Source organism: Muscardinus avellanarius, assembly GCF_963383645.1.
Source record: "Muscardinus avellanarius genome assembly, chromosome: 16".
NCBI classification, from domain to species: Eukaryota; Metazoa; Chordata; class Mammalia; order Rodentia; family Gliridae; genus Muscardinus; species Muscardinus avellanarius.
The window spans coordinates 36,489,110-36,499,322 of NC_137802.1; the positions used below are offsets into that span (position 1 = coordinate 36,489,110).

The 10,213-nt window shown below is 43.7% G+C and overlaps 1 protein-coding gene across 1 annotated transcript; it reads right to left on the minus strand.

Moving 5' to 3' along the window:
* Positions 1-240: 240 nt before the first annotated feature.
* On the minus strand, positions 241-9,853 carry SMG8 (SMG8 nonsense mediated mRNA decay factor; the record flags this gene model as incomplete). Its single annotated transcript, XM_080713712.1, has 4 exons — positions 8,004-9,853; positions 6,377-6,522; positions 5,268-6,140; positions 241-438 (listed from the first exon to the last, which is right to left on the minus strand). The coding sequence occupies exons 1-4, from the start codon at positions 9,760-9,762 to the stop codon at positions 241-243; spliced, it is 2,976 nt and encodes a 991-aa protein (XP_080569838.1). The 5' UTR covers positions 9,763-9,853.
* Between the last annotated feature and the right edge of the window lie 360 nt (positions 9,854-10,213).

Here is a 10,213-nt window from a genome sequence, read left to right on the forward strand (position 1 = left end):
AAGAGAAAATGAAGGTATCAAGCATGTATTTTACATCTTCTTTTCTAGAACTAATATTTATTAGCAGGTTGTAAATCCATTTACAATAAATATCAACAATATAATGAAATAATGGAACAATTATTGTTCAAATACTGAACTTCAGTTACCAAAACATAACAATATACATATACAAAAAGAAATGCCACACACGATAAAAAACAAAAACCAGCTCAAGTTTAGGACTGAACTGGAAAACTCTTATTGTGTCACTGCTTTAAGAATGCCCCGGAGCACCTTATAGCTCATTAACTGCACATTTTCCTTAGGAGGAAAACAAGGTCCTCTCTCAGTCACGTATGCATAAGGAAATCTCAAAACCCAAAGGCCATCAGGTGGGAGAGTGATTTCTTGTTTTTCTGGGTAAAATACTGGACATGGTGGTGGGCCTGGTTGAACCTGAAAGACACAAGTAATAATAATTACATTTCCAAATAAATACCTGAACGAAGCCAGGCAAGCTAGTACACACCTATAATCCCAGCTACTAGGGAGGCGGAGGCAAAGGATCCCAAGTTCAAGACTACTCTGGGCAACGTCAAGAGACCCTGTCTCAAAGTTAAGGATAAAAAAGGACAGCCAGGCGTAGGGGTGCATGCTTGTTATCCCAGTACTTGGGAGGCTGAGACAGGAGGATCACATGTTCAAAAGCAACCTCAGCAACTTTTTGAGGCTCTCAAAAACTTAGTGAGACTTTGTTTCCAAATAAGAAAAATAAATAAATAAATAAACAAACAAATAAATAAAATAAAGCACGGCAAGGTGGCCCACCCTTGTAATTCCAGCATTTGGGAGGCTGAGACAAGAGAACTGCAGTTCACTGACAGCCACAGCTGCTTAGTGAGGCCCTTTGCAACTCAGTGAGACCCTGTTTCAAAATAAAGAATAAAAAACTGGGCTGGGGGTGTAGCTTGGAGGTAGAATGTCCCCAGGTTCCAACCCCAGTACTGCAAAATAAATAAATATATAAATAAGCTAATTAATGACATAAAATAGGTCTGAGGGTGTACTCCAGAGGTAGAAGGGCCCTGAGTTCCATCCCAAGTACCACACACACACACACAAAAGTAATAAAATAAAATTTTAAAAAGCTGGGGTAAGAGTACACATACACATGGAAAGAAGACTATCTGAAAAAATAAACACCCAAACAATAGGTTCAAAAAGTATGTAAAAAAGCTAGGCATGGTGGCACAGGTTTGTAATCCCAGTACTCAGAAGAGTGAGACAGGAGGATCACAGATTCAAAGCCAGTCTCGGCACCTTGGAGAGGCTCTGAGCAACCTAGTGAGACCCTGTTTCCAGATAAAAAATAAAATCAGGCTGGGGGTATGGCTTAGAGATAGAATTCCTCTGGGTTCAATCCCCGGTATCAAAAAACCATATAAGATTAAGCAGAGCCAGGCACAGTGGGAGCCTCCCAAATGCTGGGATTACAAGCGTGCACTACCACACCTCGCATCTACATATTATTTTAAGCTTCAAGCACTGCATATGAACCAAATGATGTCAATGAATGATGTAAACTGACCAAAATACCTACAATTTTTCAGGTACCATGAAAATGGGTAAAATGAAATACCCACAACTTCTTATCCCCTACTTTGGGGGGGGGGTACTGAGGGTTGAACCCAGGGGCATTCTTCCTCCTAGCTACATCCCCAGCCTTATTTTATTTTTATTTTGAAACAGAGTGTCACTAGGTTAATGAGAGTCTCACTACTTGCTAAGGCCGTCCTGGAACCCGCGATCCCTCTGTCTGCAAGCCTCCCAAGTACTGGGATTACAAGTGTGTGTTGCCACACCCAGCTTCCCTCCTTTTTAGAGAAGGCGTTTCATCTGTTGCCCAGGCTGGCTCTACATTTCTAGGCTCAAGTGACTGTCTCACTTCAGTGTCCATATTGGGTAGCTGGTATTGCAGGTATGAGCCACCCTGCTGGACTTCTACAATTTCTTTCTCCTAATTTTAATTTTTGAAGAACGGGGGATTAAATCCAGGGGTGTTCTACCTCTAAGTTATACCCTCATCTCTATTTTAATTTTTATGTGTGTGTGTGTGTGTGTGTGGTGCTGGGGATTGAACCCAGGGGCATTCTACCTCTGAGCTACACCCCCAGCCCTATTTTTTATTCATTATTTTGAAACAGGGTCTCACTGAGTTGCAAAGGGCCTCCTCACTAACTAGCCAAGGCCGTCTGTGAACTATGATTCTCCTGTTTCAGCCTCCCAAATGCTGGGTTACAAGCATGCACCACCATGCCCAGCAGTCAATTTTTTCCCCCCAGTACTAGTGATGGAACCAGGGGCATTCTACCTCTGAGCTGTAGCTCAGCTCAATATTTTTATTCTTCATTTTGAAACAGGGTCTCACTAAGTTACAGAGAGCCTCACTAAGTAGGTGAGGCTATCCATGAACTGTGATCCTCTTGTCTCAGCCTCCCAAATACTGGAAATACGAGCGTGCACCACCACACCCGGCTTCAATTTTTTATTCTTTATTTTGAAACAAGGTCTCACTAAGTTGTGGAGGGCCTAAGTGCCTGAGGCTGGCCACGAACTCAGATCCTTCTGTCTCCACCTCCCAAGTACTGGGCTTTTCTTTAATTTTTGAAACAGGGTGTGGTGGCATGTGTCTGTAATCCCAATAATTGGGAGGCTGAGACAAGAGGACATGTTCAAGATCAGTTTCAGCAAAGTTCTAGACTCTCAGCAACCTAGCAAGACTCTGTTTCAAAACAAAGAATGAAAAGCCCAGTGTGGTGGCACACTCTTGTATTCCAGAGTTGGGAGACTGAGACAGGAGGATCACAGGCTGGCGGCCAGCCTCAGCTTAGTGAGGCCCTTCACAACATACTGAGACCCTGTGTCAAAATAAAGAATAAAAAATAGGGTTGGCAGTTGTAGCTTAGAGTTGAATGTCCCTGGGTTTCATCCTCAGTACCACAAAACTAAGGTGGGGAGCTAGACGTATAGCTAAGAGGTAAAATGCCCCTGGATTCAATCCCAGTACCAAAAGGAAAATACACACACACACATCTATATTCAAATTTAAAACCTTAAGCCAGGCGTGGTGGTGCACGCTTGTAATCCCAGCATTTGGGAGGCTGAGATAGGAGGATCATGATTCGCAGACAGCCTCAGCTACTTAGTGAGGCCCCCTGCAGCTTAGTGAGACCCTGTTTCAAATAAAGAATAAAAAAAACATAGGGCAGGGATGTAGCTTGGAGGTCGAATGCTCCTGGGTTTCATCCCCAAACCCACCAAAAAAAAAAAAAAACCCTAATGAAATAACTAGTTTTGATATTATCTTTTACTTTTTGTGTGTGTGTGTGTGGTACTGGGGATAGAATCCAGGGACCTTCTACCTCTGGGATACAACCCTGACCTATTTTATATTTTATTTGAAAACAGGGTCTCACTAAGTTGCTGAGAGCCTCACTAAGTAGCTGAGGCTGGCTTCGAGTACGATCCTCCAGTCTCAGCCTCCCAAGGGATTACAATAATGTGCCACCATGCCCAGTTTATCTTTTACTTTTTTTTTTGGTGGTACTGGGGGTGGAACCCAGGGGCTTTCTACCTACAGGCTACACTCCCAGGCCCATTCTATATTTTATTTGGAAACAGGGTCTCACCAAGTTGCTGAGAGCCTCACTCAGTAGCTGAGGCTGGCTTCAAACCTGTGCAATCCTTCTGTCTCAGCCTCCCATGAGTGGGATTACAAGAGTGTGCCACCATACCCACCTATCTTTTACTTTTTAAAATGAATCAAAACAGGTTGACTGTAGTTGCACACGCTTATAATCCCAATACTTTGGAGGCTGAGACTGGAAGATTACAGGTTCAAAGCCAGCCTCAGCTACATAGTAAGGCCCTCTGCAACTAAGTGAAACCCTGTTTCAAAATAAAAAATAAACGCCGGGCGTGGTGGCGCACGCTTGTAATCCCCGCGCTTGGGAGGCGGAGACAGGAGGATCGCGCAGGTTCGAAGCCAGCCGCGGGTGCTGGCTTAGGAGACCCTGTTTCCAAATAAAAATGTAAAAATAGGTCTGGGAGTGTAGCCTGGAGGTAGAAGGGCTTCCAGGAACCCCAGTACCACCAAAAAAAAAATAAATAAATAAATAAAATAAATAAATAATTAATTAATTAAAAATTTAAAAAAATTAAAAAAATAAAAAAATAGGGCTGAGGATATAACTCTGGGGTAGAATGCCCCTAGGTTCAATCACTAGTACCATATATACACACACCAAAAAAGAAAAAAAACACAACCAAAACAAAGCCAGTAAACTCAGTACCTGGGAGGCTAAGACAGGAGGATCACAGGTTCAAAGCCAGTCTCAGCTACTTAGTGAGACTCTACAATTTAGTGAGACCCTGTTTCAAAATAAAGAATAGCCAGGAGTGGTGGCACACGCTTGTAATCCCAGCATTTGGGAGGCTGAGTCAGGAAGATCACGGTTTGTGGACTGCCGCAGCTACTTCCTAGTGAGGCCTTTTGCAACTCAGTGAGACCCTGTTTGTTTGTTTGTTTCTTTCTTTCTTTCTCTTTCTTTCTTTCTTTCTTTCTTTTTGGTGGTACTGGAGGTGGAACCCAGAGGCTTTCTACTTCCGGACTATACTCCCAGACCTATTTTATACTTTACTTGGAAACAGGGTCTCACTAAGTTGCTGAGAGCCTCACTAAGTAGCTGAGGCTGGCTTCGAACCTGTGTGATCCTCCTGTGAGACCCTGTTTCAAAATAAAGAACAAAAAATAGGACTGGGGGCCAGTCGTGGTGGCGCACATTTGTAATCCCAGCATTTGGGAGGCTGAGACCAGAGGATCATGTTTCGCAGACAGCCTCAGCTACTTAGTGAGGCCCTCTGCAACTCAGTAAGACCCTGTTTCAAAATAAAGAATAAAAATAAAAATAAAAATAATAAATAATAAATAATAAATCGGGCATCAGGCTGGGGGTGTATCTCTGAGATAGAATGCCTGTGCTCTATCCCCAGTATCAAAAAAAAAAATAGGGCTGGAGGGGTGTAACTCGGAGATAGAATGTCCCTAGGTTCCATCCCAGCACTGCAAAAAATAAATAAATAAAATAAAGAATAAATAATAGGGCTAGGGGTGTGGCTCAGAGGTAGAACATCCCTGGGTTCAACCCCCAGTACTGGGAAAAAAAATCAAAACAAGCATCCGTAGTTTTCGTTGGTTTGGGTGGGGAGGGTTGTGTACTACTTACCTGAGGCATTAGTATTATCTGCAAAGGAGCATCAGGAACCACAACAAAGAGTCTCATAAGTTGAGCATAATGCGGTTTTAGTCCTCTACCCTGAGATGATGACAGAATATATAAGGGCATATCACTGTTTAGGGCTTTTAAAGCTGATTCCTTTGGCCCACTACCCATCACTTTCATTACTTTGTCAGGTCCTGAGCACATGAATCTCCGACCTCGAGAGTCTTCATATTCAAAGCCCACAAAAGCTCGAGCTATGTCATCTCGCCGTCTTCCTCTTCCCATCACAACTGCACTTCTCTTTCCAGGAATGGCTTTATTTGGAGCAGGCCAAGAATTTGTGTCTAAGTCTCCTTCATCTTCAGCTCTAGTCCTAATGACAATGTCCCAAGGCATAAGATAGTTTGTTCCTGGAATGAAGCCCTGTTGGTCCAAACCTGTATGAAAGTTATAAGACTTAGCAGGGCCTAGTTTAACCAAAGACCAACTGGAGAATTTGGGTAGAAGACCTTTTGGGCAATTTGAATGTAGCATGCCCGGAAGATATTCAACTGTGGATGCCTGTCGATCAACCAAGTTTGGTCTCTTTTCAGTTTTTACTTCTCCTTGACCATGGACTTCTGGATTGTCTCCTCCTGCTTGTGGATCAGCTGGATAAGTACCTAAACTATCTGTGGATTGGCCCAGACTCAAAGCTAAACTCAGGCTGGTGCTCTCCCCTTGAGTTTGAGGTTCTTTCTCTTTAAGTTTATCAGCATCTGAATCTGGAGGGGCAGGAGAGGATTCGTTTTTGGCAGGAGCGGGATCTGGAGTACTTGGTTCAAATACTGGAAAATTGATATGATCCAGTTTTCCACAACACTTTTCTTCCAGAAGCTGTAAAGAAGAGGGGGAAAAGCCTTATAAACTTTTCGTTTAATATAAAAATTTCACTCTAACAAGCAAGATTGTGTGTGAGTGATAAGTACATATAAAGCACTCCCCCTAGTTAATATTGTCATACTGCAGCTTGTAACTGCTTTTCTAAATATACTACTTCTAAAAGTGTGTGTTTTTACTCAGATGATATTTAGCAGAAAGTGAAAAGGAAGAAGAAAAACTTCAGAGTCTACCTGATAAAAGTCATAGTTAGCGGCCTTGATATCGAAGGGATCATCTCGAGGTGCCTGTTTCCTTCCACAGTTGCAGGCACCAGTGGATCGAGCTCGGCTATTGTGATACAGCACAGGAGGATTTCTATCAGCTTCTGGTTTTTCTCCTGAAAAATGTCACAGTTAATTTCACAAACACATGTAGGGACAAGTTTACTTTGCATCCTACAGCATTGAGCCCCAAAATTCTTCAAATAGTTCTTTGGAGACTAGAAGAAAACAAACACACTGACACACAAAAACCTTGACTAGTAACAGAAAAAGCAAATGTAACTATATAAAATAATTTGTATTTTTAGTCTCAAGGTTTGTTTGGTTTTTGCAGTGCTGGGGATGGAACCCAGGACCCATGCTATGCAAACACTCTACCACTGAGCAACATTCCCAGTCCTAATCTAAAATTTTTAGTTAAGATTTTTTTTCCTCCTGCTACAATTATCATGGTAACTTTACACTTCATTAAATTCATTTTAAGTAAAAAAAATCCAAGATAAAAGGTTACTATAAAATTCCTGAAACTTTGTATTACTTAATAATTATCAATTTATCAAGGGTTCATTCTTGAAATAGAAGAAAATAAGAAATTAGTCATGAATTATATTTTTCTTCCCCAGGAGGAGAGAAAACTTAGTTGATACCCCTACATTTCCGTGGGGCTCTTTTAACATATTAACACACAGTAAACAAACCATCTTAAAACAATAATAAAAAGACAGCTCAAGCCGGGCGTGGTGGTGCATGCTTGTAATCCCAGCATTCGGGAGGCTGAGACCTGAGGATCAAGTTCACAGACAGCCTCAGCTACTTAGGCCCTCCACAACTTAATGAGACCCTGTTTCAAAATAAAGAATAAAAAATAGGCAGGGGTTGTAGCTCAGAGATCGAATCCCCCTGGGTTCCATTCCCAGACCCGCAAAAAAAAAAAAAAAAAAAAAAAAAAAAGACAGCTCAAACCAGGTGTGGTGGCACATGCTTCCAAATCCAGTATTTGGGAGGCTGAGACAGGAGGGTTATAGGCTCAAGGACAGCCTCAGCAAGGAGTGAGACTCTCAAAAACCTAGTAAGACTTTGTTTCAAAATAAAAATAAGAGCTGGGCATGGTGGTGCACACTTATATCCCAGTACCTGGGAGATAGACAGGAGGATCTGGGTTCACAGTCAGCTTCAGATACTTAGTGAGGCCCTCCGCAACTTAGTGAGACCCTGCTTCAGAATAAAGAATAAAAATCCAGGCCGGATGTGGTGGTACATGCTAGTAATCCCAGAATTTGGGAAGCTGAGACAGGAGGATCCCAGTTCATGGCCAGCTTCAGCTACTTAGTGAAGTCCTGTGTAATTCAGTGAGACCCTGTTTCAAAGAATAAAAAATAGGGCGGAGGGTGTAGCTCAGAGGCAGAATGCCTCTAGGTTCCATCCTCAGCACCACAAATAATAGGTTAATTAATTAATTAATTAAAGGTAGAATGCTGCTGGTTCAACCTCTAGTACTACTATACACACACACACACACACACACACACACACACACCCAAAAAAAGCTCAAAAATTTGACTTCTAATGTTAAAACAAATTTACAAATTTTAGCTACCTGATTTAGGTAAAGAGTGAAATTTATGTACACAGTGTTGATCAGTTAAACTCCTCTCCTCACAGAGCTGATGGCCGTTGCTCCAAAATTTGTAGCAGTCCTCATGTAACTGCATGGCATATTTATGAAAGGCTGGACCTCTAGCATGTTGACTGTACACTCGAAGAGCCTGGGCAAGCTGATTCTTATGGACAGTCATTGTATAATTATGGGGCAGATTTGACTGGTAGGCACTATGGGCCATGGGTAAAGCTTTTTGGCACCGGTTTTCTGAGAATTTTGTGTCAATATCCAAAAACCCTTCCAAGACTTTAATACTGCTTAAAATCTTAGAAGTCAGCTCCCCAGTGGATGACCCCACATCCTCCTCTTTTCCATCAATAGCCACTTCGTACAGTTTTGCAGCTGCTGAGATCCATTTCTGGTAAGTGGGAAGTTCAAAATGGGAAGGCTGTGGGTTCCTGCCCACACTGTCATCAAAACCTTTCTTGCTTAGGACCAGCTCCACATGCTGCCATAGGAATTCCCGAAGAGTGAAATCCACTAGCTGGCCTGAAGAACTGGAAGTGTTGCTATCGATGTGGAAGGAAAGCTGTTGTCGGCTATGTTGTCTCATCACTTGGTATCGCCTGGGTCCAGACAGGGGTGCAGGCACCAGCAAAGATTCAGAGTCCTTTACTGTACAATGACTCCTAAGTTGGTCCAGCAACATGCCTACTGGATCTTCCTCCTGGCTTCCAGGAACTATGTACACAAAAGCTTGGTTGGCAGGTACTGTAAAGAGGCAGTTGATACTCTGATTAGTCAAGACTCGACTCTTACGGAAGATTCTATAGATCTGATCCTCCAGAGCATGCTGCAGTCTTCTTTTGGGAGAATGCTTCTTGGGCTTGTCTGGATGAGCTGTGTCTTGGTTCCGAGGTTCCACCTTGAGTGCTCCATTGAGTTGAAAAAGAAAAAGTAGTCTAGGTGGACAAGGTCGGCAGTTTAATTTCCAGTCTTTGCCAACTGGACAATCCTTAATCGCTGTTTTGAGGAGGGGCAGTACTTTCTGTCTTAGGCCATCGAGCGCTCTGAATACTCGATCATAAGTAATGTCAAAGGAGCAAGTGGGATGGACAAGGAGCAAAATGTGACAGACAGAGAAAAGGTAAAGGAGACTGAGGCACTGCAACTTCTCCTGATGCTTCCAGAACTCGTGAGCTTCTGCATGAGGCAGAGAGAGGCCTCCTCCAGCTTCCCCGCTCTGCAGTGCCCTACAAGCCCGCAGAAGCTGTGAATTGTCACAGATGGAAGTGAGAAGAAGATACAGAACTTTGCTTTCCTGATTGTAATAGGCCTGCAGAAGGCTGAAGTCCTGGGAACCTGGCTCGGTTCGGTTACCTTCCACCGCAGCTACGCCTTCCCGAACTGGGTCCCCCGCTGCAGCCCCTGGATCCCCGGCTCCACCAGCCTCCTCCCCGACTGCGCTAGCTTCGGTCTTGATTACAGGCTCTGGATCGCCAGGATCCTGGTGCCGAAAGAGGGGAAAGACCTGTCGGTCGCACACGGTGTTCACAAGAGAGAACTTCTCGGAGTTCAGGCGCAGAGCCGTCTTGCCGAAGATTCCCACCACGCAGATCTCATCCTCCCGCCAAGGAGGCTCCGGGGCGCCAGCCGCGTTCCCTCCGCCGTCTGCAGGGGCCCCTCCGGGACTTTCAGAGCCCATCCAGGCTGAGGCTCCCATTAGCAGCTCTCGTAAGCTGACCGGACCCGCCATGGTGTAGCTTCTCCTATAGTGTTCTTCCGGTCCGCCTGCTAAATGCAACCGGTCTTCGTCCAATTGCGAAATCCCTCCTCCCCCTCTTCAATTCCTGCTTTTCTCTTACTTTGGTTCCGCCTTCTGCTCTTTCTCTCCTAGCTTTATAACTAGGTCTTTCGATATCTTAAATTTCCGCAATTTGAGATCATAATTCTAAATTCCTTCCGTTTGAATCGAGATGTCAAAAAGGCAATTGGAGGCAGTTTGCATTTCAAAGAATAAAAAAAGAGACAGGCTTGGTGGCACAAGCTTATGATCCCAGTACTTGGGAGGCTGAGACAGGAGGATAGCAGGTTCAAAGCTAGCCTCAGCAATTTAGAGAGGCTCTCAGCAACTTAATGAGGCCCTGTTTCCAAACAAATAAAATCGGGCAGGGCGTGGTGGCTCACGCTTGTAAACCCAGTACTTG